Source organism: Lontra canadensis, unplaced genomic scaffold, assembly GCF_010015895.1.
Source record: "Lontra canadensis isolate GAN:19392208 unplaced genomic scaffold, GSC_riverotter_1.0 scaffold6, whole genome shotgun sequence".
NCBI classification, from domain to species: Eukaryota; Metazoa; Chordata; class Mammalia; order Carnivora; family Mustelidae; genus Lontra; species Lontra canadensis.
In genome coordinates, this window is record NW_022631000.1 from 1,794,873 (window position 1) to 1,822,283 (window position 27,411).

At 39.0% G+C, this 27,411-nt stretch overlaps 1 protein-coding gene across 3 annotated transcripts; it reads left to right on the forward strand.

Annotated features, from left to right (window-relative positions):
- Window positions 1–608: 608 nt before the first annotated feature.
- Window positions 609–25,412, forward strand: LOC116864495 (cell cycle control protein 50C-like). Of its 3 annotated transcripts, none has more exons than XM_032852030.1 (8): window positions 609–756; window positions 2,485–2,683; window positions 6,533–6,643; window positions 13,555–13,656; window positions 14,687–14,774; window positions 15,191–15,331; window positions 20,588–20,797; window positions 23,459–23,833. In XM_032852030.1, exons 2-8 carry the CDS (start codon window positions 2,492–2,494, stop codon window positions 23,647–23,649), a joined length of 1,035 nt encoding a protein of 344 aa, XP_032707921.1. In that variant the 5' UTR covers window positions 609–756; window positions 2,485–2,491; the 3' UTR covers window positions 23,650–23,833. The 3 variants fall into 3 exon arrangements, with proteins under 3 accessions (XP_032707921.1, XP_032707922.1, XP_032707923.1); XM_032852031.1 differs by having other exon boundaries at window positions 20,588–20,770; window positions 23,543–23,833; XM_032852032.1 differs by lacking the exon at window positions 23,459–23,833 and adding an exon at window positions 25,292–25,412 and having other exon boundaries at window positions 610–756.
- Window positions 25,413–27,411: the final 1,999 nt, after the last annotated feature.

Consider the following 27,411-nt stretch of genomic DNA (forward strand, 5'->3'; position numbering starts at 1 on the left):
GTCACAACTGGGAGGATACTACTAGCATCTAGTGGGGAGTTGGGACTGGCTGTTACTTAGTAGGTAGTATCCTTTGGCCAAAGGTACTGCTCAACGTCCTACCATCCTACAGGACAGCCCCCACAATAACAAACTATCTGGCCCAAAATATATCAGTAGTGCTGAGGGTAAGGAAACCCAGTTCTAGAAACTTGAAAAACAGAGTATATGAAGTATATCTGTATCCTTGAAGTATATTTATTTAGAAGAGAAATATGTAAATATAAAAGCACCTGTAAAGTAAGATCTGCTCTCTTAGGAATGTTACCTCAGAAGTGTATTCACTTAATACCTGTGATGCTTAATTTTATGTGTCAACTTAACTGGGCCAGAGGTAGCCCAGATAGTCAAGCAAAAATTATTCTGAGTCTTTCGGTGAGGGTGTTTTTAGATGAGGTAGACATTTTAAGGGGAGGACTTGAGTAAAGCAGATTGCCCTCCCTCTTGTGGGTGGGCCTCTTCCTGTTAGTTGAAAGCCTAAATAGGACAAAAGGTTGACACTGCTCACCCCCACACACCCTCCACAAACCACTCCACCCCACCCCCCCACAAATAAGAGAGAATTCTGATTCCAACTGAAACATTGGCTCTTACTATTGATAGCCTTCAAACTGGGACCTCGGCTCTTCCTGATTTTACAGTACCTTTTGGCCATTAGACTCAAATCAAGACATCAGCTCAGCAGATTTTGGACTTGCCAGCCTCCTCCATAACGACGTGAGCCAATTCCTTCTAATAAAATCTCTTTACATACCTCCAATTAGTTTTGTCTCTCTGGAGAACCTTGACTAATAATACTACATGAAAGTTTCTCCTACTTTAAGATTTGGGTTAGTTTGGTTTTGTTGTTTATAAAAAGCTTCAGAAATTCTGTTCCTACAGATTTGTTACTGTAATGCCCTTTTGCTAGGTGTTATCTATGTAGTATAATCCCACCCAATGTTGGACCAAATTCCTAAGTGGCAAACATACCTGATTATTTTGTCGGCCAACCATGCATATATAATCTAATCTTGTAAGCTGTTGCTGCCTTTTAAACCCAAGTTCTTGTCCGTGTTTGTTTAGTAAAACAATTAGATGTGAATTAGAAGTGTTCACTACCATCTTCTCACACAAAGCTGATACCAGCAGCAATACCTGCCACCGTCTCCAAGCCAGATTCAAGTGATGTGCTGAAAATTTCCCCCTGGCATTTGCTTTTCTCAGTTTTGCAAGTGGAAAGCTTCGACTCTGAATTGGATTCCATCTAGTATGAGTTTTTGCATTTATTTTGTATTCTTTTAAACTAGGCACACCTGCCAAAGTTGTTGCCTTCTTTAATATAAAAATAGTCCAAGGGTACCTGGGTGACTCAGCCAGTTAAGCATCTGATTTGATTTTGGTTCAGGTCATGATCTCAGGGTTATGATATCAAGCCCAGCATCAGGCTCCATGCTGGGTGTGGAACCTGCTTAAGATCCTCTCTCTCCCTCTCTTTCTGCCTCCCCTTAAAAAAATAAAATGAAATAAAAATAAAAGTAATCCAGCATGGCTTCTCTGCCTAATATTAACTAAAAAAGGAAGATTAGGAAGTTGCCTTCTTTTTTTAAATCCTAAATTTGTACCTTAAATACATCTTAAAGAAAAGAAATTATTAACAGCCCAATGAAATGTTAAGGGATTTCTGATAAATGAGAAAAACCCCAAACCAAACTAATAATACCATATTGCAATACTGAACTTTTAATTGAGTATCTATCTTCCTCTTCCTTTCTCTTGCCTCATTTGAACTACTCTAAAACACATGCTTGGAAAAAGTTTAGGAGGAAATGTTTTTAATGTACACTTTCTACTGGAGTCTTTCTTATGGATGAAAAAATGGCAGCTGCCGAGATCAGACATCTGTGTTCCACAATCCCAGTTTGCATCCCTCTTCCTCATTATCACAAGTAGCAAAGTTAGCTACTTGTGATAATCTGAGAGCATTCTTCCAACTTAGTTTATATTTATGTTAGAAGCAGCCACATTTGGAAAAAAGCTGATAGCCCTAACTTTTATTTTTTGTATTAATCTCCAAGGCTTTAGGCAAGTTCTCTAAGATAAATCCATGCTTCCCCTTCAGGAAGGGCTTGCCTTGAATTAGTCACCACATCCCAGAAATAGCCCATTATAACTGCTTCCCAGTATCACTGGATGTTGGTCTGTGCAGACCCTGCTGGGGACTCTTCCTCCTGGGCGTGGCATTTAGCACACGCTTTTTGAGCCTAAAGTAAAATATACCAATGGCTGATTGAAGAGAGCTGTGTTATATCCTGCTGAATATCAGGTTCAGTTAAGGAATAATTCTGAGAAGTAGATGCAACTAAAAGGAAATTTCATATAATTCTTCATTTAGTATTGGCATGCAGTATCACTATGTGTAATAATGTTTTAAATTCCTGCAAAGTATACCTCAGTCACCTGCAGGGCCAAAATGAAGAGGACATCTGAGGAAAGTCAGTCCCGATTGCCAGACAACTCTGCCCTGAAGCAGCAGCAATTGCCTGCCTACCGGCTACAGCTCACAGCCACTGGAGTCCTCTCTGGCTTTTTTGCAACAGGAGTATTCTGCCTTGGTGTTGGCATCATTCTTATATTGTCTGCAAAGAGTATCAAGGAAATAGAGGTTTGTCCCATCTTACATTGTTAATGTAGATTCTAAGAATTTTTAGCTTTGGGACTATAAATGAGTGATCAGTTTGAGAACACAGCCCCTCAATAAATGAGACTAGAACATCCCTTTTTCAGTTAACCAGTGCAGATGGTGGCAGCCTGTGTGTTGGCTTTATTCATCCCTACTCCCTCTTAAGGACACACTCTCACGCTGGTCTGCTCAGCCAATCATTGACAGGAGCCTGGCAAACCCAGAAGCTTTTTAAGCTGGCTGGAGAACTGACCACGGATTGATAGAGGTAGGAGAAGGAGGGGCAGGGTCAAATGACTGCCAGATGCCTGTGAATCATATGGATAAAAAAGTAAAGAGACAAAGCGGTCTTCAATTTTGTCCCACTTTCAAGCTTTGTGTCTTTCCCTTTGCAAATGAACTCCCTCTGAGATCATTATTTTAATCTAGGAAAGCCAAGAACCCAAATATTTCTGGCCTCTTAAGGATACTTAGAAATATTAACTAAATTCTGCTGGAGACTGAGAGTTTGCACACGAGTAAGATAAGTAAGAGTTGGTTCCTGCCCTCAGTGAGCTAATGAGAGAGTAGTTAAGGCCGTGTGTGGTAAGAGCAGAAAGCTCAGCCATGGCTGCCTTGTTCACCATATCCACAACCCCTTCCTTGCACACTGCCCAGTACATAATAGGTGCAAACTTAGTGGAAGAATGGATCAGGGCAAACAGGGCTTTAAAGAGGAAAACACCATGTCATGTCCCACTCCTCTTACCAAACCACACTGCTCTAATGCCTTTCCACTTATATTTTCTGCTACCAACTCTCAGCAGTTTATCTTCCAAGGAATTAAATGCCCCTAGGTCCTTTTGAGTCCTCCAGTGAGAGATTTAAATGACCAGGGTCCACCAAATAGCAGATGAAAAATGGCAAGAGAAACTTAAACTTGCCTTTTCCACAAACAGCTCATCCTATTTACTTTTTCTATTTTCTTCTTCACCAACACCTTTCTTTCTGATTTCCCTCCCCCCTTCCCTTGCTTCTTCCCTTCTGGTTATCCACCCTCACTCACTGTGAAGTGCAGCCTTCATTAAGAGGCAGCCATTGCTAAATGATGTCACCTCGTGCATTTAAGGGAACCTCACTCCACAGTTCACTAGCCACTCTGCAAACAGCTTTCAACAGAATGATTTTTATCATGTTAAGGATATTTTCCAATTGACCTTTTTCCTAGTCATAGGATAGGACATGTTGCTTTTATACAAGAAAACCAGAAACCACTGTGATAGTGAGATCCTCTTTTGCACATGGATGTATTTCATTATACTGGGTGATAAGATGAAGTGCATACCTCAGGCCAGTGTGATCAAGAACAGACCTAGTAGAAGAGCTCTAAGTGGTTTTCCTCTTCTCACTTAGCCTTGGGCTACAAGAATGAAGTGACTTTATTCCAATTCCCTTTGAGCAAGAATGATTGTTCCTGCCTCTCCAAATTTCTATGAGGAGCAAGCAGATTGTGATCTTTCCTGTCATTTTAGAGCTATAGGTTTACAAAGTCATTCAAGAGAGTAGATCATAGATATGTTTTCCTCATAAATATTTATTGATTTTATTATTTTTTCCATCTTTAGTCACCTATTTCACCCATCCCTCTTCCCTTTTCCTCTTTGGTAACCACCATTTCTTAATAGGAGTCTGGGGGTTTTTTTTTGTTTCTTTTTTTTTTTTTTCCTTTGCACATTTGCTTTGTTCCTTAAATTCCACTTATGAATGAAATCATATGGTATTTGTCTTTCTCTAACTGACATAGTTCATTTAGTATAATACTCTCTAGCTCCAGGGGTACCTGAGTGGCTCAGTCAGTTAAGTGTCTGACTCTTGATTTCCGCTCAGATCATGATCACAGGTGTGTGAGATCAAGCCCTGCATCAGGCTCTGAGCTCAGTAGATATGCTTGAGATTCTCTGTCCCTCTTCCTCTGCCCCTCCCCCCACTCTCACTCTTTATGAATAAATAAATAAATACATAAAATTTTTAAGAAATACTCTTGAGCTCTATCCACATCATTGCAAATGGCAAGATGTCATTCTTTTTTTGATGGCTGAGTAATATTCCATTATATTTATATCTCACCTCTTCTTTATCCATGCATCAGTCTATGGACACTTAGGCTGGTTCTGTAGTTTGGCTACCACATAAAACTTAGAAGTAGAAAACACCTTAGAGGGGTGACTGGTTGGCTCAGTCATTAAGCGTCTGCCTTTGGCTGGGGTGGTAATCCCAGGGTTCTGGGATCGAGCCCCACATGGAGCTCCCTGCTATGCAGGAAGCCTGCTTCTTCCTCTTACACTCCTTCTGCTTGTGTTCCTGCTCTCACTGTCTCTCTCTCTGTCAAATAGGTAGATAAGTAAATAAATAAATAAAATCTTAAAAAAAAAAAAAACAACCTTAGGTATCATCTACTCATAGATCATTTGCTCATGAAACACATTTTTTTCCTAATTCTGCATTAATAGAAATCCAACAAGAATCCATGGAGTAGAATGAATACTACGATAGCAAGCTCACAGATCAATTAATTGCTAGACAAAATGATGCTGATCAATAAAATGTGGGCCCTGAGATTAAATATTTAAATCAAAGTCAAAGATTGACTGAACTGAACAGTAGTTTCCTCAGTCACAGTTCAGTATGCTGTCAGTTATGGTACAGCCCTATTCTTTAAAGCTTTTTAAAATTTAGAATGCAGTTTCACACACAGCACATCAATATTTTCCAAAATAATAGCTCTAGCCTTGTTGTGTTTTTAAAGAATGACTTAAAAACACATACATACATATATGCACACATATATAAAATAATGACAAGTTAATATGAGAATCTAAGTACTATTAAGTAGGCTTTTGGCTAATCTTTAATGTAGTACTAACACTTTGGCTCTTTGGCTTCAAAACTCCTTGTGGTTTGCAAGGATTAAAAAAATGCTATCTTTCTTGTTAGTATTCCCTCCCAAAGAATCCTACATCCCATTGGCAGTTTACCAAGGAGAATGCCACTTTCTTGCTTTCCTGCTCTTCCCCATTCCCATAATCTAATTATTCTTCAACACAGTGAGGAAAGAGCAGAAGGAGAAGTGCACAGCCTCTGTGAGCCTTTCTTCCTTAAGCTTCTTCCAGCTATATCTTTACATAACTGAGGCTCTTAGCCAGAGCTCATGGGATTTGCTCATTTGGAACACAGCACCCTTTTTTAACGAGTCCACGATACTATTTTAAACAAAATTTAACTTTTAAAAAACAGAATATGACAACATTTTAAAATCAGAATTATTCCACATATATCAATAACCCTACATTTTGGAAGCCCTTCTTTTTCTGTGTTTGGTCCTTTTTAATAACTTCCTCTAGATGTCATGTAGAAAAATTCATTAGTATAAATATTTTCCATACAATAGAATGGAAAAATGGTGAAGTGACTTCCCCATAAAGCTGATTAGCCTCAGACTGTAGACCCAGTTCTTGTGAGTCATTGTCTAATACTTTCCTAATGACACCTCTTTATGATGGAGACACAAGCGTACATCACAACAGGTTGCATAAATATACAATAGAAACACTGAATTCCAGGTCAGTGGCAAAATACTGCCAGGTCTGAAAATGAAAGCCTGTAGAAGGGCCCACTCCTTCCAAGCATCTCCGGAAACACTTTGTGCCCAGCAGTGGACTATCCTTCATTCATGTCCCAGAGTCCATGCCCTTGACACAGAGCGTGAAGACATAGGTGGACTCAGGACTTGATTTTTAAAATATGAACTCATGTAATTTTTAATTAATAATTGTTCTTTTCCCTGCCTGACAGATTAAATACACAAAAATCTGTGGAAATTGTGCAAAACTGCGAGAAAATGCCACTAATTTTGACAAAGAATGCACCTGCTCTATTCCCTTTTACCTTTCAGAGACAATGCAGGTAAGTGAAATTCAAGAGTCTTCAATTAGCTGTACACTGATCTATTCCCATTTCACACTTGGCAGTAAGTTCATGATTTCCACCAAGAGCTTTCCAAAACTGAAAATACAAAAAATGAAACAGAGTACTGGTGAGGGACCTTACAAAGTGTTGAGTTCATGCACGACTCTCCCCCCACTTTTTTATTTTGGAATGTTATTCTTCTCCTTTGTTTCTAAGTTTCCAGACTCTCTACCTACCCCACTTCATAACATAATTTTTATTATCAATCAGATTCTATTCCAAATGTCAACACAAGAGGAGACCGTAGAGATCATTGAACCTAACCACTCATTTTATAGTGAGAAAATTAATGGGCTGAGAGGTTAAGTGACTTGGACAAGGTTAGTATCAGGGGTCACACACCTGCTGGGATTCTCCCCCATCCTCCCTTACCCCACCCCCTCAAGTCATTCTACATTTGCAATTGCCTAATCCCCAAGGCAACTCTTGGCCTGGCTGTCAGGCACTGTGAGAAATGTGAAAGAAATATTAAAAGAAGTCCCTGCCCTTGGGCTGATTAAAGTCTTATGTTAGTCCAGGTCCTCTGAGAAGCAGTTGCCAAGATAGGATTAGACATGCAAGAGATTTACTGGGGGAACTGCCTGTGAGGGAAAATGGGGAGAGAGCCAGAGGAGGCTGGAAGAGCTGTTAGATCACAACACAGCTCTAACCCTGTGAAGAAATGGGAAGCGGTGAAGGAAGGAAGGAAGTTAGGGAGAAAGGTCTTGGACTCCAGTGTATTCTTTAAGAAGTTTCAGCAAGGCCAACAGAGAATCCCTGACGGAGTCTGCCTCAGTATCCCTGCTATGCTCAGCCATTGAGAGCACCAGGGACAGCACGGCCTCGGTGCAAACACAGGATGATTTCAGAGCAGTGATAGCTGGGGTCATCCCTCGGTTACTGTCCCTATAGTGGGAGACCCCAGAAGCATCTTTTCAGAGCGTCCACGATTTTACCTGGTAGTCAAGACAACGAAATAAATGAAAAACTGTATTCCCCTCAACTCCTCAAAGATCCTGTCCTGTCCTCTAGAATCCACACCTCTCCCCCGACAGTGTCCTCCTCTCTGACTTGGTCGATCCCCCTCTCTCCCTTTCAGATGACTCTGCATGGGCTGAATCTAAGTATAGGCAGGCTCTCTCTTGAGCATCCCACTGAGCATTCCCCTTGAGCTTCCCACCTCAAGACCCTGCTTCCACCTCAGACTCAGCTGGTCCCAAATGAGACTCATCATCATCATCTGGAAAACTCTCCTTACTTCCCTTGCTGGTAAAGATCCCATCACCAAGACTCCAAACTTTCCTCTTTGACTTTACCCTGCCAACTCCTTTTTCATCTAAGCCTCTGATGTGCGGACACTGTTCTTCAAACAATCTCTGCAACCACCCTGTCCTCTTTGTTTTCTTTGGCATTGCCTCAGTTCGGGCCTCCTGGTCCGGTATCAGAGCTACCTACCTGCCTTTGGCTTCCCCTACTTCCAACCAGCTGTTGTTTGCAAAATAAGTTCACCATCCTCCCCGCCCCCCCAAAAAGCACTCTTTCAGGTTGCTCTTCAAGCACCTGAGGGCCAGCTACCTTTTCATAAAAAGATAGAGGAAGAAGGAGACCTTGTACTCTAGCCAGCAGACCAACTTGCTCTCCCACAATACGACTCTCTCTGTTTCTGCTATTGTTTTGCCTAGAAAGTCTCCCCACTCACTGCCACTTGTCTTAAAACCCTAACATCCCTGGGCATTCCTTGAGCCTCCTTTTCACTCCTTTCTCCAGCAACAGTTCGCCCGCATTCATATCCTGGGAGCAGTTTCCGTTCTTCCGATGAACTTATTATAATCAGTTGTAAAGTAATATCCTGTGGATTCACTTCCTCTACTTACAGGAACCTCCCTGAGGATAGAGACCATGCTTTACATGTTACACCACAACTACCTACTCGAAAGTGCATGCGCTACACGCTCAACTTTCCCCCAACCCTTCCTTTACCAGGTCAACTATCCCTGTTCCTATCTGCAGGCTTATCTCCACCTGTACATAGATGCCTTCTTTTCTTGCCTTTATAAGGACTTCAGTCAGCAGTTCTGTCCTCTCCTATATCATCAGCTTTTCTTTCTACTCAATCATTCCCAGCATACAGACATATTATTTCACTTATCTTCAAACAAATCACTCTTCTATTCTCCCAATTTCCCTGCCAGCTATTTGCCCATTTCTTACCTCCCATTAGCAGGAAATCTCAAATGAGTTGTCTATCTTGGCAGTAGTTCCTCTCTTCTCACTCTCTCTTAAATCCACTCCAGTCAGGGTTCAGCAGTCAGACCTTAGTGCCTTGTCACTCACTGGACACAAGTGATCACTCCCTCATCCTCAACATACTTTCTTCTCTTAGCTTTCAAGCTACTATACTGTCTTGGTTTTCCTCCTGCCCCCGATTGCCTCTCTGGTTCCTTTGCTGTTCTTCCTGTTTACCCCAAACTCCTTATGTTGAGATAGACAGCACTTTGGTCCTAGTCTTTAGTCTTCTTCTATGTTCACTTTTTTTGAAAATGTCATCTACCTCCGACTTTAGATGCCATCTACTGCCAACACCATTTTATATCTCTAGCTTAAAATCTCTTCCCAATCCATACTTGTATGTCCAGCTGCCTTCCTAATATCCTGTGGATTTCTAATAGATATCTGATGCTCAGCATTTCCAAACCTGAATTCCTGGTTTCCACTTCTCCCCTTATCCACTGCACCACTCCCTGCCCCTACCAAAAAACCCAGGCCATCCAAAGACTTCTCAATCTCAGTTGGAAACAACTCCATTGTTCTAGGGGCACCTGGGTGGCTCAGTCATTGAGCATCTGCTTTCAGCTCAGGTCATGATCCTGTGGTCCTGGGATCGAGCCCCACATCCCTGGGCTCCCAGCTCAATGGGAAGCCTGCTTCTCCCTCTCCTGTGGCCCCTGCTTGTGTTTCTTCTCTCACTGTCTGTCTCTCTGTCAAATAAATAAAGAAAATCTTAAAAAAAAAAAAAAAAACTCCATCCTTCCAGTGCTCAAGCCAAAAGTCTAGTAGTCGTTGTCATTCCTTTTATTCTTTCACACTTCACATCCAATCCATCCTGTTGGCTCTACCTTCAAAATATATACAGGGTCTGTCCACTTCTCCCACTTCTCGCACTACCACCCAGCTCCATGCTATATTCACCTCTCCCTTAGATTTCTGAAATAGCCTTCTAACAGGTATCCCTGCTTATATCCATATCTCAACATAGCAACCAGAGTGAGTTTTTTCTTTTTTAAGATTTATTTATTTATTTGAGAGAGAGAGAAGGGAGAGGCAGAGGGAGAGAGACTCTTAAGCAGATTCTGCACCGAGCATAGAGCCCAACACAGGGCTCAATCTCACAACCCTGAGATCACAACCTGAGCGGAAACCAAGAGTCCGCTGCTCAACCAACTATGCCACCCAGGCACCCCCAGGGTGAGCTTTTTAAAGTCGAAGTCATATGTTATTCCTTTACTCAAAAATCCCTGAAGTGGGGGCACCCAGCTGGCTCAGTTGGAAGAGCATGCAACTCCTGATCGCTGGGTCATGGGTTGAAGCCCCACACTGAGAGTAGATTACTAACAAATAAATTAACTTAAAAAAAAAAATCCCTGCAATGTCCCTTCTTTCCATTCAGTGAAAAAGCTTAAGTCCCTTCAAGGCTTTGCATGATTTGGCTTCTTATTTCCTCTCTGACCTAATCCTTCATTCTATCCCCCCTACCCCACTCCTACCACACTGGAATCCTCACTCATTCAACTAGTCATGTGTTCTCTTGCCTTGCCCCCTGAACCTGATATTCATTTGGCCAACTGCCCTACATCCTTCAGGGCTTGGTCCAACCTTCACTTCAATAAAGCCTACTGTGGCAATCCTATTTCACACTGCCAACTGTCTATTCACCCCACTCTTGTACTACCGCCGATCCTTGTTAACTTGCTGTGATTGCAATTTTTCCATAGTATGTATCACCTCCTAATTTGCCAAATAAATTAATAGTCTATGATATGTATTGTTTATTGTCCGTCTCTCACTATCGTGTCCCAAGCGCCTATGACAATGCCTGGCACAGTGTAGGTGCTCAATTAATGTTTGTTGAATGAACATATGAATCTCTGCTTCCTCCACAGTGCATAACACAGTATATTTATGTAGTAGGTGCTCAGAAAATGTTGAAAGAATAAATGAACAGAGGAAAGATAAAGTGCTTAAATTATATGGCTTTATGTTCTAGGAAGCTTTGGTTTTATGTGACCTTTTCTTATTTCTCTCTTGATACCAAATGAAAGCATGTTGGCATTAGTTATATTCTGAATACATCCAGATTGATTATGGCTAGGGCTAAGCAATTTTGTGAGTAAGTCAGATATAAACTATAAGGGAATTACTGAGTTGTACTGGGATTATAAGTAATATCTACATAAAGTCAGTGAGGGAGGTTTTATGTGTGTGTTCTTATAGGTCAAAATTCTAGTTCTTTATAGGTATGCCCTTTCTTGCCTTCCTCAACTCACCATGCTGAGTTAGTGTTAGCATAGACAGTACTTACACTTGTGGTTAGCACAGCATAATGTCTAGACTTTGTCAAATCACTATGTAGTACACCTGAAGCTAATGTAACATTGTGTATCAACTATACTTCAACTGAAAAAGAAAGTTAGTGTTGCCTAATTTTGGCCGGAAAGCAGGGGATGCTAAAAACGATAGAAAACTAATCTCTCACAGTTCTGGAAGTCAAAAATCTGAAATCAAGGTGTGACAGAGTCAACTCCTTCTTGGAGGCTCAGAATACTTACATTTTTTTTTAAAGATTTTATTTATTTATTTGACAGATAGAGATCACAAGTAGGCAGAGAGGCAGGCAGAGAGAGAGAGAGAGGAGGAAGCAGGCTCCCTGCGGAGCAGAGAACCGGATGTAGGGCTCGATCCCAGGACCCTGAGATCATGACCTGAGCCGAAGGCAGAGGCTTTAACCCACTGAGCCACCCAGGCGCCCCGAATACTTACATTTTTAAAGAAAAAATCCAAAAGATCAAATCTTAAGGGTTTCAATTTCCATCTGTCTGTGTACTTTGAAACCTTAAAGTCAAATAAATGTTACCAGCTGCTAACCATTCCTTTCAGGCAAAGACTTTCTCATAAAAATTCAGCCAAACTAGTTAGTGCAATTACTGCTAGCCTTCAGTTCACCAGTTAGCACACAGGACACATGCTAGGCAATGAGTTCACGCAAGACTGCCTTAAACTAGGAATCCTGCACAAGAGTGCCACTGAATTTAGAGAAGAACTACCATAGAGTGCCTTGTGCCTCTAGGACCAATAAAAAAGGGAGGCCTTGTTAAGCTAAATTTTGGACAAAGAATCACTAAAAAAAAAGGTTATTAAAACACTTCTGTCCCTGGTGTGGTGTGAGTGTGCTCTGCCTGTTTATTTTGTCATTTATGTGGATGTATCACTTTGGGTAAGTGAAATTCTCTTTTTAGCCTCCAAGAAAAAGTATGGTAAAGTCCACTCTATGGGTTTCATATTTTCTGTAGTTATGGGTCAGCAGTAGAGGTTCCCTTGTTGGGTGAGGAAATGTAATCAGTCATTCCCGCTATGCCTGGTTTGTTTGCCTTCACACCCATGGTCTCTCTTTATGATGTTGCAGCCTGCCTCTTTGTCATGACCCAACATCTCCCCTTCTTGGTATTCCAGACACTTTTCTCTTACAAGTGACTAAGTTCTTAAGCCTTTGTGGTCTTCTGTAAATGACCACACTTACCATGGCCTTTATTTCCAGCCTGCCCTGAGTACCAGCTCACATTTTCCATATTCATCCTCTTACATGTCCTTAGGGTGAGACCAGAAGCCTTTCCAAAGTGCCAGTTTTTCGTGGTATTCGCGAATCAATTGACCCCAGAGATTATAAAAGAATACATTTGTATTTCTGGCACTGAATATAACAGCTAACATATGGGGAGCACTTAATAAAGGCCTTCATCCTTTTGGATGCAGGCCTTCATTATTTTGGAGGTAGGTCATATATTAATTATAAACAGCCACATTGGGCATTTCCATTTGCATTATATGTGCTATTAGTAAGATCTGTATCAAGTCTGCCTGGAGAATGTTGGTATGTCACCATAAAGGTAAGCATGATGGTAGCCTATGACTAGACAGCCTCATAGTGTAGCATAGATGAAAAGGACCATCTCTCATGGCAACAAGGTGACTTATTGCCAAGGCGAAAATAACCTTTCTTTCAGATCCATGAATTATTCTATTCCCTTTTTTTTTTTTTTTTTTTTTTTGGTCCATAACAAATGGTTCACCATTTCTTGAGCAAGCGCTGTGTGCCAGGTACTGTGCTAGATTTGGGGGATAAAAAGACAAAGACCCCAGAGCTAAACTACAAGGAACAATCTCATGCCTTTCACATGCACCCAGATGGCTCCAACTTCAAATATGTTCAAGGATTTCGTTTGAAATAATTGACTTTGATGCCTACCCCAACCCCTGGGCAAAGCATTTTTCCTGGTATTGTTAGAAAATAATGGTATCTGTAGCATCAATTTTATATATTGAGAATACAAAACCTGGTTTTAAAATTTTTTCACGGTGGAAGCACAGCAACCCTTACAAAAACATTGAAAATAAGTTATTTGGTGATTTTAATAATTCTGTGTAGACAAGGATTTTCCAACTCTGATTTTTTAAAAATAATTTCTTGGGTTTCTGCTTGATATAAAGAAACTTCCAGTTCCTATCAGTTCTCTCTGTGGTACTTTTTATTCTAAAAATTGTGTCCATGTTTATTAACATTCCAGTTAATTCTTCTTGCTTTTCTCCTTTTTCAGGGTAATGTTTATATGTACTACAAACTGTACGGCTTCTATCAGAATCTCTATCGATATATTCTGTCCAGAAGTAATAGCCAACTGGTGGGTACAGACTTAAAGGTAAGGCTTTAGTTAATTTGGTAAATACTTAAAAAAAAAAAAAAAAAACCTGGTTGGTCTTTAAGTCTAAAAGAGGTTATCAGAAAATAAACTAAAAATCTAAAGCTTTATAAAACAGAATGTTCATTTCATTTTTGCATAAAATGAGTGGGCTGGGTATTCTATATATCTGCTAATGAGAGGAGTAGTTCCCTTCTTCAGAACAGTAATACGAATCTTGTCCAATTAAATGGTTATCCTTTCATGCATCAGCCATTTTGATAGTAACCTTGAGTGGTTTGTCTCAGTCCAGTTCCCTGTATATCTACAGGGACTCCCTGTAATTCGGGACTTCACTCCACCCAAGGTTAAGGAAATTAAGGAAATCAAGCTCTACTTGATTGATTAAAAGACTTTGGTTTAATTAAATACCCTTTCACTCCTAGAAGTATAAACTTTTACTCTTGATAAATGATACTCAGCATGCTGGCAAAAATAAATAAACAAAAAACAACAACAACAAAAAAACCCTAGAAGGAAACCTTTTCCATACTGAGATTATTATATGAAAGTGATAATCAGATGATTTTTTTGGCCTCCACTCTTTCAAAAATCTATTGTGGTAGTTAGGTAGATGGATCCCCTGTGATAAGTCATCTAGTATATAGACTCACTACAATTTGTATCATTTTCAGAATATGAATTACACTTCAATAAAAAAGGGTTTAATAATATATTCTGGGTGTAGGCTTAGTGTAATATTTAGCTGAGCCCACAAAGTATGTTCCTTCCTGCAGATGTATTTGGTATGTTATATATTGTTAATAAGGAAAAAAATATACACAAACACACACACACAGACAACCTCCAAAACTCAAAAATTTCCTAGTCTACATGAGCCAGAAATCTGGGAAAAACAGGTAGCAGTCCACAATCTTGTTACATGTCAATAAATTAGTGTGGGTTAATTTACATTGTCAGTGTTCTCACTTTTAACATTCTAAGAGAGTTTACCAAAGCATTTCTTTTCACTGTATCATCTTGCTTCCAGGATGTTGGAACCTGTGCTCCATTTAGCAAGTCCCATGATGGGACTCCCATCGCTCCTTGTGGTGCTATTGCCAACAGCATATTCAATGGTAGGTGACTTTTCCTGTCTCCGTGGTGTGCCTTTTCATACACAGTAATAACCTAGATGTCCAGAAGATCACCTCTGCAACTGAGTAGTATTTCAAAAAAGAAAAAAGAAAAGAAAAGAAATTGTGTATACACTATCCACTGACTTATTGTATTTCATTTGCAAATAACTTCTCCCTTACCAGAGATTTGAAGTAGTTAGGGAACATGAGCTAAATGGAGCTATAGAGTATTTTTCAATAATTGGGGCCTTGGCAAGAAAGAGAATAGTTTTCTAATTCCAACATCTATTACATGTAGGCATGTTGAGAGTCTGCTAAAACCCTAGTTTACTTTTTAGCTGTGTCTGGTTTTGTACTTTGAAGTGGAGCAAAAATGCTTGCTTGCATCTCTAGCACAATTTTTAATTTCCTTACAGATACCATTATTCTTTCATACAACCTGAATTCCTCTCTACCTATTGAAGTCCCAATGCTAAGAAGTGGAATTACATGGTGGACAGATAAGTATGTCAAGTTTCAAAATCCAAGATCCAAAAATCTTTCTATTGCATTTGCAGGTAAGACCCATATATTAGCTAAATCTTCTTTTCTCTTTATAGAAACTTTTTTATGTGTGAGGAAATGTTTAAGATACTTCCTTCTTTACTTTTTTTGCTGACTTCCCCTTTGCTCTGACTTTCCCTCCCTGTGGACAATCTCCATCACGAACCTATCAGAAACATGAAATGATGGGTTCCCTGGTTCCTTTCAATTGACATTAGGAAAAAAGCAATGTTTTAAGAAACTTGTTGCTTTATTTATACTTAGGGTGACCATGTAATTTGTTGTCTAAGCTCGTGCACTTTTGAGAGTGAAAAGGGGGCACTAGAAAAACTGAAGTCATATATTTATTTTAAATTTGAATTTATTAATCAGTAAATTGACATTACCATATTGGTAGACCTATAAAATAATTCCATTACAAACTACTTTAAAAGGCAACTGTTTCAAAAATTAAAATAACATATCTGTGTATACTAAGCCAACTAAAAAAACTACTTTATTATTTAAACATTAAAAGATAACATAAGCAGAAAAACTGTTCTGGATATACAGTCACATAATTTTAATCAGTTTCTTGGCCATATCTGTCTTCATTACATGCCCCTGTATTTTTCTAATGAGTTTATTCTTTTTATTATTTTAAAAAATATTTTATTAAAATATTTTTTTACAGAACTATCTTCAGTCTTTTTTGAAATTAAACTTTATGCTTAATCAATTTGTTACTGTTGGCCCCTTTAATTGATTCTTCTCTTTTAACCTTAATTTTTTTCTTAAATAGGTGCTGAGGTACCTATTATGCTCATAGCCAATTTTACTAAATGGGGGATATTTTCATTTTCATTTTTTTATGTTGAAATATGCTAGTATTATAACCTAAATATTTTCATAGGCACTGTCTTTTTACCTCACTTTTTTTTCTATTTCTTATCTTTCTAAGTGTATTCCTAAATTTAGATGCTATAAAATCTTAAACCTTCTTGATATCATTTCATTCTGGTAGAGAAAAATTTTTGAAGAATTTATTTATTTGAGAAAGTCTGAGCGAGAGAAAGAGAGAAAGCATGAGCAAGGGTGAGGGGCAGAGGGAGAGGGAGAAGAAGACTCCCAACTGAGCGGGGGACCCTGATGTGGGACTCAATCCCAGGACTCTAGGAGCTGAGCCGAAGGCAGGCACTTAACCAAATGAGCCACCCAGGCACCCTAAAGAAAAAATTTAATCCAGTTAAAAATAGGAGCTCCATCAAAAGAGTTTTTACCTAAACTGAAATATTGTAAAGTACAATTGTAGAATTAAAAATTAAATTGGTCCACATTTTGAACTCTCATTATATAATATGTTCAGTTATTCCCTTGTTTTCATGGGGGTAAATTTTAATATCTTCTTGTCTGCAAGATTGTCTTTCAATAATTACAATTCACTAAATCAAAAACTAAGTTTTTTGGCATTCCATATTTTGGATACTTCATTTAAAATCTTTAAATTACTTTGACTAAAATTCAACCCAAAGTTAGAGGCTCATTTACCAAAAAAATTTAGGATCGTTATAGGACACATCATTTCATATACAAACTAGTTCTTCAAAGGCTCAAGCATTTCTAAAATTCTGGTTGATAATGCATAGCAAAGACAGACCACATATACTACCATCCTGAAGTGTTTCTTTTAATTATCATCCATATTATTGTAAAAATTTTACAGTTCATTTTCTCTAACTGTGAATATACAAAAATATTTAATTTGCACAACCTCAGCTCTTCTTTTGATTAGTAAAATACTGTGGCTTATTTGGGTATAGTGACAAATTATGTATCTACCACAACCAATTTAAAGTACATTGATCTGTACATTTCTCGATTTATCAAGAACATTATCTTTATTCTGATGTTGTGCTCCACCAAATTTGTGTTTATGCTGTCACCGCAAAACCAAAAACTTACACTTGATTTTTCATTTTTTAGCTGAATTTATAGCAATATTTATTATAATGTTAGAATTTTTAATCTTGAGTATCAAAAAACTTTGCTGTGATTGCATGAAAAGTCACACCAAAAAATTCAAACCATTATTATAATTAACTGATTTTTCTATTTTGAAGCATTTGAAGACACTGATGTGAAACTGGCCTCATTTAATTGTGTACAAACTTCTTTTTATACTAAAGAACAAATGGAGGCAACACATTAAAGCTTTCCTTTGTTTACCACCCCCCACCAAAAAAAAAAAAAAAAAACAAAACTAAAGGGAAGCTCAATTGATCTAAATGAAAAGTCATGCTCACATAATGACAAAGAAATGGACCTTCTGTAGCTACCTGAGGCAAAGCATTGTCTTTGGATATACTCCTAAAAATAACCACAAACCTCTGAAGTAGATGTTGATATTCTTCAGGAGAGTTATGTCTTTTAATTTTCAGTTGGTCATTGACATCACAATGGTTCCTTTGTGTGGTAATTGTCAACCAGCACTGCAAGTTTCACATTCATCAACTTTCTCAAGAAACTGTACTTAATTTTACATTAAACATACATGTTTTATTTTTTAGCTCTTTACAGCTAAAAGGACTTCCTAGCAAATAAAAACTGATACCAAACAATAAAATAGTTATACATTTGTACCATATAATAAATGATAAAACCACAGTTGCAACAAGGTTCAAATGTACACCCAGAAAGACATTCAGCATCTATCTCCCACACTATGTCATGTGTGTATAACATAACCTATAATTTCCCACATTTCCCACTGATCCCACTGAGTTGTAGGCTGGCAGCTTCGTGTGTCTCATCGGTCAACACAGAGGCCATGACCTAACTAGCTGGAGTGTCAAACAGCTGGGAGGCGTCACAGGAATATACTATGTTTTGATTGAAAGGATCTCTGGTTATCTTTCATTACTCACATGTTAAAGTAAGCATTCCATTCACTGCACATGGGTATTTCACACACTATTAGCTAAGATCTTGGCTTGAAGGTGTAAGGATGAAATGATATGTACATTATTTGTTTGGGATAAATGCTAAGTCAGGTGGGATAACAGACAAAAGACATATGCTGGGACTATCTTAGACAACTGGCAAGTATGGTCACTGTACCTATAATTGAATCCCTAGTTTTTGAAAGGAACTTGGCAACATTCTCTTGTTTTGTCTTGCCACATAACCTCAGCCTACAACACAAAGAGTCTTTGGTGTTATCTCATCTCCTGCTACACTTCGTTTTTACCTTTACTATAAGAGTTACCACATTATCCTGTAATTATCTATTTGAATACTTGTCATCCCACTTCAGCCTGTGAATTCCTTGAGGAAATTAGGAAGTTTTGTATCCCTGGTGCTTGATACATTATGACCAATCCAGAAATGCTTGTTGTTGAATAAATGGATAAATACAAATGACCCAACTTGGAAAAAGAAGAAAGTTGGTGCCTCTTAGATCACACTTCTCACACTCTCTGGAAATGAGATGAACTGGATCAGAGGTTGGTAAGGAAAAGCATGCTTAAACTTACATTTTTAACAAGCTCCCTGGGTGATGAAGATGTCAGTTTCTTATAGGACATGTTATCTTGGGACATGAGCTCATGAGAGGGTGAGGTCCATGGTGGAGGTACCAGAGGCAATTTCAGTTTTCATCAAAATTCTTCTAGCAACAATGATTGAAATTTTGGGAAGGGCCAAAATAGGTGAGCTCCACAATATTTGCAGAGGAAGTTTCTTCAGCAAAGGAATTTTTTCAGAGGAAGTTTTTGCAGAGGAAGTTTAAGTGTACAAACATACTTCAGCAGATTAATAGAACCAAACTCAGCACTTGCTTTTACAAGTACCATGCTTAGAAAACGGGACAGGTTTCTTTTAAAAGAAAATAGTTTAGTCAATCGAGTTGAGAAAGAGTGGTTTCCTCTTTTGCATTTGAATTCTGCATTACTAGAACCAATTTTCTAGAATGAAAAAGTTCATTAAGCAATTTTCTCTTATTGACTAGTTCTTAAAAATTCAATATGGATTTTATTATCTTCTGTCAACTTTCATTGGAATCACTCATTCCTTTAGCAAGCATTTGTTGAATGCCTGCTCTGTGCCAGGCACTAGACTAAATGCCAGTGAAAAAAGGACACTACAGTGAGGAGCATGGTGTATAGTGGAAGAGACAGACAAGCCCACCATGCTAAAGTGGGAAGTATGAGAACAAACGTAAACTCAACAGACTCATTTCCTGGCACTGGCCTTCCATCCTGTGCTTCCAACAGTCCTACAACACCTAAATCTACCAGGCCTCCTAGCTTTAGAACAGGCTTATAATTGGGGCGCCTGGGTGGATCAGTGGGTTAAGCCACTGCCTTTGGCTCAGGTCATGCTCTCAGGGTCCTGGGATCGAGCCCCACATTGGGCTTTCTGCTTGGCAGGGAGCCTGCTTCCCCCTCAGTCTCTGCCTGCCTCTCTGCCTACTTGTGATCTCCCTCTGTCTGTCAAATAAATAAATAAAATCTTTGGGGAAAAAAAAAAAAAGAACAGGCTCGTAACAACTTTGTTCTCTGCCTTCTCTTTATCACTTCCTCCTCCTTACTTCCAACTTTGAGCTCTAGGCACGTTGCAGCAGAAAATATCTATTTAACAGAGTCTTCATGCACATACATGATTATTTCCTTAGAATAAATTTCTAGAAGTAGAATTTCTAGGCCAAAATATATGCAAAATATATTGAAATTTTTGATGCATATTCCTAGATTGCCAGTGATGTTTTCAGTCTGTACAATTATCTGCTGTGAGGAAGAGTTCCTAGTTCCACTGCATCATCAATTGTTGTCATTTTTTTTTCTTTACCTGTTACCCAAGTTTTAGATGAAATGATCATATCTTGTTTTAATTTCCTGTCTTTAAATTGCTAGTGAAGCTAAAGAAAATGACGACAGTCCCTGTGATGCTATCCCTGAATATAACCACTATTATCCTCTTGGTCTATTTTTTCAGTGCTTTATATGCATTTAATGTAGTTGAACACATAATGTACATATAATTTGATATTCTGTTCTATTTTAACCCTATGACAAATCATCACTATTTCCCCTACATTTCCTTAGAGTTTTTATAATCCATTGTTTTTTAAAGTTTGCATACTTAGGTAGCTTATACATACACACTATTTTTAAAGTCTTAATTATTACTTCTCTTTTCTCAAGAAAGCAAAACTATTTCATCCTCTCTATTCTAAGGAAAACTTAAGGGTGTAGATGATTTCTGACAAACATGTCAATGATTTCTTCCCACAGGGACCACAAAGCCTCCATCCTGGGCGAAGCCTGTCTATGAACTGGATAAAGAGGATCCAGAAAACAATGGCTTCCTCAATGATGACTTCATTGTGTGGATGCGGGCAGCCGCCTTTCCCACTTTCAAAAAACTGTACCGTCGACTCAATCGAATACAGTACTTTACTGAAGGCTTGCCTGCTGGTAACTATAGTTTTAACATTACATATAGTATCCTTTTATATCACTCTTCTTCCTGAGGATCAAGAAAAATCAGCATCTGTCTAGGTACTAGTTGTTGAATTATTTCACTTTGTACTTTTCTATTCTACAATCTAATCTGTGTATACAAAGAAGAAATATATAGTTCTCTAATTGGTAGTACTGTCACTTGTCACCATAGAAGTGTTTGTCTCCACTTTATATATAATCAAATATGTACTTAAAAAAAATTTTTTTTTAAGAATAACAGTTAATAGCAGTATCAGGTAAGTAGGGATGGGTAAATAAGGAAGGACTATTTCTATTCCCCCAAAAGATTACATACAGTGGACCTAGAGATGTGTAACAATTTAAAGACAGGAAATTAAAACAGAGAGGGATGGGATGAGGTAGAAGACCAGGGAAATGAGAGAGAGTGATTTGGTAAGCAGTAAATTTAGATATATGCTAAAAATAATGAAAACTGAGAGACACTGTAGAACCTTTTAATCTAAATGAAAGTATAGACCAAAGGAGCCCTGGACTCAAGATGCAGGTGCAGTCCATCCAACCCATGTGATGTGTGCTATAAGTTCTGCTCTGAAAATGCTGTGTTCTTCCCTCTTTGATACCGAGCCAGCTAGTAGGAGTCAGGGCCTTGGTTAAGGACATAAGGTCCAAGTTAGGAGACACAGGCTTTAATGTGGGATTCTGAATGCTTTCACTTAATTCAAAAGTACAAATGTAACTCTTGACTTAAAGACAAAAAGATTTAACTTCAAAATGAGAGCCAAACACTATCTTTAAAAAAATTATATATTTATACACAATCTCAGGGCTACTGAGTAGGAGTTGTTCATGGGACTCCCAGCAGGCCAAAGGATCTTACCACAAAACTGTCTACTGCCTTAGTTTCTTTACATCTCGGGGAGCTTGAATGAGAAATAGTTTAGAAGAAGTGAATGACTGTATGAGCTCTAGTTCCCCACTCCATGTTTTCTTTTCTATCCTAGAGTGTGGGACATCTCCATTCTGATGCGGGGTGGGGGGGGGGTTGGGAGGGGCATTCCTCAGTCAGAGATGCACCACTGATCTGACACCCTCTCTGCTTCTTAGCTTGTTGCCTCCTTTTTGTTCACTGATGAGTATGGTTTGCCTTCAGTTCCCTCATTTTCATTTCTCCCTAAATAAAAATGAAAGCCACAGACCTGTTTCTCTTATGCAGCCTTATACATACAGATCTAAGAGTAAACCATAGAATATTACCTTTTTAATAGGATTTCAGCAAGCCACCCCCCCCAAAATTTGAGATTGAAAGTTGCTTGACAGTGGTCTCCCAAATTAGACCTTCTGATCCCAACTTTGTCTACGACTCCCTTATCAGTAAAGCAGTTAGAGTTGCAGTCACAAAACAGGAAGAAAGAAACCTATCGTGTACTGCTGTCCTCACCATGCATGCCCGGGGGTTTCGAGTTGAGGGAAAGATAAGGGACTCCATGTTCCAAACAGAGGAGACACTCTGTTTCTCCTCTGGAGTCAAGCTCTCCTTGAGTGACTTCATTCACAGTCCTGTTTTAATGCTGATGACTCTTGAGTCTAAATCTTGCAGGCAGAACCTGGACCCTGAGCTTCAGCCCTACACTTGCACCTCCCGAGCAGAGCCCTGGTGTGAGTGAGTAGTACCCAGCCTGCCTCACGGCCTTGCTGCCACGCAAGGAGAAGGACTAAATCAGAGCTGCAGCAGACACCTATACCACTCCTAAGGGGAAAAAGATGTTCTGTCTGAGAAAAAGACCTTCTTAATGGAACTGAAGGAAGAGAAAACACGCAGCTGGGTCAAGGTGGCATGCAGGGACCTGGTGACAGTGAGGGATTTTGATGGAAAAGAACTAGAGAGAGAACTTGTTTCCTAACCAGTTTCCTTATGCCTTTAAATCGCATGTTGCCAAGTGATTTGAGGCCTTTTAAGAGCTTTGCTGGGAAATGCTGCAGTCCTGTGCCGTTGCTATGAGAAGCCTTTATTTGTTTATTAGTTTGGTTTACAAAAGGCACCAGATGTTTAAAAACCTCAGGCCACATGCATAATCCAAATGACATCATTAAAATGCTAACGATAGCAAACCCACTTCAAACATATTCTCCCCAGCAATGAGGGATGTTTGCCTTTTCAAAACCCAAATGAATGCACCACTTTTAGCTTTCCCACCAAAAATGTTTTGCCATCTATCTCATTATTTTTATTCTTCACTAATTTTGAAGAATTTTCTACAAGGTAGGAATTCAAACCTTAGTTATGAAGGACTTTCGCCTACCCTGGGTCTCCTGATTCACAAACAAAAATTTAGGTTTGCTGTAAAGCACATCTGTATTCTTTTCATTTCCTTGGGTCTGCCAAAGGAAATTAAATATATTTGTCCATTTTTTTAGTTGTCTGTAAGTCAGTCTGATCTATTTGTGTCAGAATCTCTTTTATAGATTACAACTATGTAGAGGGAAGGCTTGTTTTTGCTTAATTTCATTCCAGCAAGATACAACATTGGTAAAGATTAGACAACATGAAGTTCAATATTCAACTATTTTTTTAAACCTACAAACACAACAATTTTATATGGTTCAGCTAATATATTTAGGATATACAGTGGTAGAGCTGAGAAGTGTTGAAATAATCCTTAACAGGTCTTCTTGTTTTAGATTTTCCAGTAACGAGGTTTAGAGGAGAAAAATCAGTTGTTCTTTCCACCTTGACATGGAGTGGAGGCAGTAATCTTTTCTTAGGTCTTGCCTACACAGTGACAGGAGCAGTGACATGGTTAGCCTCCTTTTCCATGATGGCAATTCACTTGATGCTGAAAGACAGGAAAATGTTCTTCATCCAGCAATAAAGTCAAGTTTTAAGAAGAAAAGCAGAAAACACAGAAATGGACAACGAAGTAACTAGCAGAGCCAAAGATTTGTGACTAGGCTCAAAATGACTGAGATATTTCATCAAGGGGAACTGGATTGACCGACCAAGTACAATCCCAGATAGGTAAATAATGAGAGATTCAGAGTGAAAAAGAGGAGGAAGACAGGAAGAGGTGGCAGAAGAGGAAAAGGCATAGTTATGTATAGTAAAATGTCCTTAGAATGGAGAAGATAAATCATCCTTGAGTTCTAAACCAAGTCTCGGGTATTTATTTGAAGGCTATGTGCCTGGAGGTAGGTGAATGCCTAGGAGAGAGTGCCATCATTAGACAAGAGTAAGTAAGCCTGGGGTCCCCAAAATTAGATGAATCCTTTAACCTCATCAGGCTCAGACCGTGAGTCTTCATTGCCAGGTCGAAATTATAGACTTCTTAACAATTGTTGAGCATCGAATTGAGCAATCAGGATGATTTTTGAAACTGATTTATTCAGTTTCTATGGATTCAAAGCTAAGTTTTCTTTGCTAAGAATATACCAAGCAAAGATTGTGGAGTGTCTGGAACACCCATAATACAGCAATTCACCAAAAAGAAAGGCCAGAGGTTTCCCTGAAGTTATTCATGTAGCCAAGAGGGAAGCACTGAAAGTTACTGATTCTCTCAAAAGTTGTATTCATCGTTTAAGGGCACAAAAAAATCCTCAAACTTATATTGGGATGACATATTCTGGGATGCAAATGATGACATGTATTTATAATACTTGAATCACATGTGTTGAGGGAGCTTTTCAGGGTCCATCTTAAGATGTTTGAATTCCTGGGATGCCTGGGTGGTTCAGTGGGTTACGCGTCTGCCTTCAGCTCAGGTCATGATCCCAAGGTCCAGGGATAGAGTCCTACATTGGGATTTTTGCTCAGCAGGAAGTCTGCTTCTCCCTCTGCCCCACACCCTGGTCTTGTGCAATGCTCCCTCTCCCTCTCACACACACACACTCTCTCTGTCTCTCTGGCAAATAACTAAATCTTTATTTTAAAAAAAAGTTCAAATTCCTGCTAAAGGTAACTTAAAGGAAACTGAACAAAGTACTTGGTAAAGCTGCCAGGCGAAGAGTCCCCACAGATTTGTGTACATAGATCTGAATACTGTCCTTTAAAAAACATTTAATATTTCTTTTTTTAAGATGGAAGAATTTTTACTCTGTGATGTCTCTAGGAGAATTTTCATTTGTTAAAGAAAAATACAGTACAAACATATATTTGTCTCTTTAGCAGCCAAGAAAGCATTTCTTTGTTGCAACTTTCTGCATTCACTGAATACTTGAGTACTTTTCCAAAAGACCAAATTTCAAATCCCAATGCTGAAATCTCAGAATCCACCCCCTCCCCACATCTAACCTTTCATCTGTAACCAGTGACCTCTGGTATCCAGGTGTGGTGAGCCAAATAATGCCTTACCTCCCACCCCAAAGATAGCCACAGCCCAATCCCAGAACCAGTGAATGTTACCTTAGATGTCAAAAGAGATTTTGCAGATGTGATTAAATTAAGAGTATTGTGTGGCAAGATTATCCTGGATTACCTGGGTGGGCCCAATGTAATTGTGTGGATACTTATAAGAGAAGCAGGAGATCAGAAGAGTAACAGGGATGTGGCAATGGAAACAAGAGTTTGGAGTGATACAAGGAAGGCATTGTGATCCAAAGAGCATAAGCACCTTCTAGAAGCTGAAAAAAGCAAGAGACATCCTCCCCTGAAGCCTCCAGAAGTTCAGTTGATATCTTGATTTGAGACTTCTGACCCCCAGAACTGTAAGATAATAAATTTATGTTGTTTTAAGCATTGAGTGTGTGGTAATTTGTTACGGCAGTCATAGAAAACTAATATACAAGGGGTTGGCACTGTTCTTGTCTCCTGGGCGATTGTTTCTCAAGTTTAGGTGAACTATCCAGGGCAGATGGCTAAGAGAGAACAGAGCTCACACCTGAACCAGGCTGGACTCTCACCTTCTCAGTTATGGTGCTGATTGGAGAAAGGCTTGCTTGAACACGTTTGCTGCATCTCAAGTTTGTTTATCGGCATAGAGAATGCTGTATTTGTCAAGGTTTTCCAGAGAAACAGAACTGTGTGTGTGCATGCGCACAAGCCGAAAGACAGTCTGCTGGAGAAACCAGGAAGAGTCAGTGTTGCAAATGAATCCTGAAGTCTGTGCTGGAGAGGTCCCTTTTGCTCAGGAGAGGTTAGCCGCCTTTTTCTATCTTCAGGCTTTCAGTTGATTGGATGAAACCACTCACATTATAGAGGGCAGTCTGCTTAGTCTCTCAGTTTTGTTTTTTTTTTAATTAAATTTTGAGGGGGTTGGTTGCACCTGGCTGGCTCTGAGAGGGGAACATGCAACTCTCGATCTTCAGGTTGTGAGTTCAGGCCCCACTTTGGGTATACACATTACTGAAAAATCAAAAATTCTTTTAAAAAAATTTTGGGAGGAATATTGTTTTATATTAACCAGATACTAGATGAATATATTCAAAAATAAATAAGCAAACAAAAAGTATTACATATGTTGTAACTATTCAAATTTTATTGTCCATTAGTGCCACTTAAAAATTTTTTTTTATTTGAATAGTCAACACATAGTGTTACTTACACTGTACAGCATAGTGAGTCAGCATCGCCATACGTCATACTATGCTCACTACAAGTGCAGCTACCTTCCGTCACCATACAGCACTATTACAATATCACTGACTGTATTCCCTAGGCCGTGCCTTTTATTTCCATGACCTATTCATTCCATAACTGGAAACCTCTATCTCCCACTCCCCCTCATCATTTTGCCCATCCACCCATCACCGTTCCCTCTGGCAACCATCTGCTTCTGTATTTATAGGTCTGATTCTGCTCTTTGTTTATTCATTTATTTTGTTTTTTAGGTTCCACATATGAGTGAGATCCTATGGTATTTGTCTTTCTCAGTCTGACTTATTTCACTTAGCTTAATATCCTCTAAGTCCATCCAAGTTGTTGCAAATGGCAAGATCTCATTCTTCTTTTATGGCTGAGTAATTATATATGTATAGCTTTATACCACATCTTTTTTATCCATTCCTCTATCATTGGACATTTAGGTTGCACCCATATCTTGGCTATTATAAATAATGCTGCAATAAACATAGGGGTGCAGATATCTTTCAAATTGGTGTGTTTGCTTTCTTTGGGTAAATACCCAGTATTAGAATTATTGGATCATATGGTATTTCTGCAGCCTCACCAACATCTTTGTTTCCTGACTTCTTAATTTTAGCCATTCTGATAAGTCTGAGGTAGTATCTCATTATGGTTTTGATTTGTATTGCTCTGATTATCACTCTGATGAGTAACACTGAGCAGATTTTCATGTGGCTGTTAGCCTTCTGTATGTCTACTTTGGAAAAACATTTATTCATGTCCTTGGCCCGTTTCTTAACTGGATTATTTGGGTTTTGGGTATTGAGTTTGATGAGTTCTTTATAGATTTTTGGATTCCAACCCTTTATCTGACATGTCATTTGCAGCCCTTTTTTTTTTTAAGATTTTATTTATTTATTTGACAGAGAAAGATCACAAGTAGGCAGAGAGGCAGGCAGAGAGAGGAGGAAGTAGGCTCCCCAGTGAGCAGAGAGCCCGATGTGGGGCTTGATCCCAGCACCCTGGGATCATGACCTGAGCCAAAGGCAGAGGCTTTTTTAACCCACTGAGTCACCCA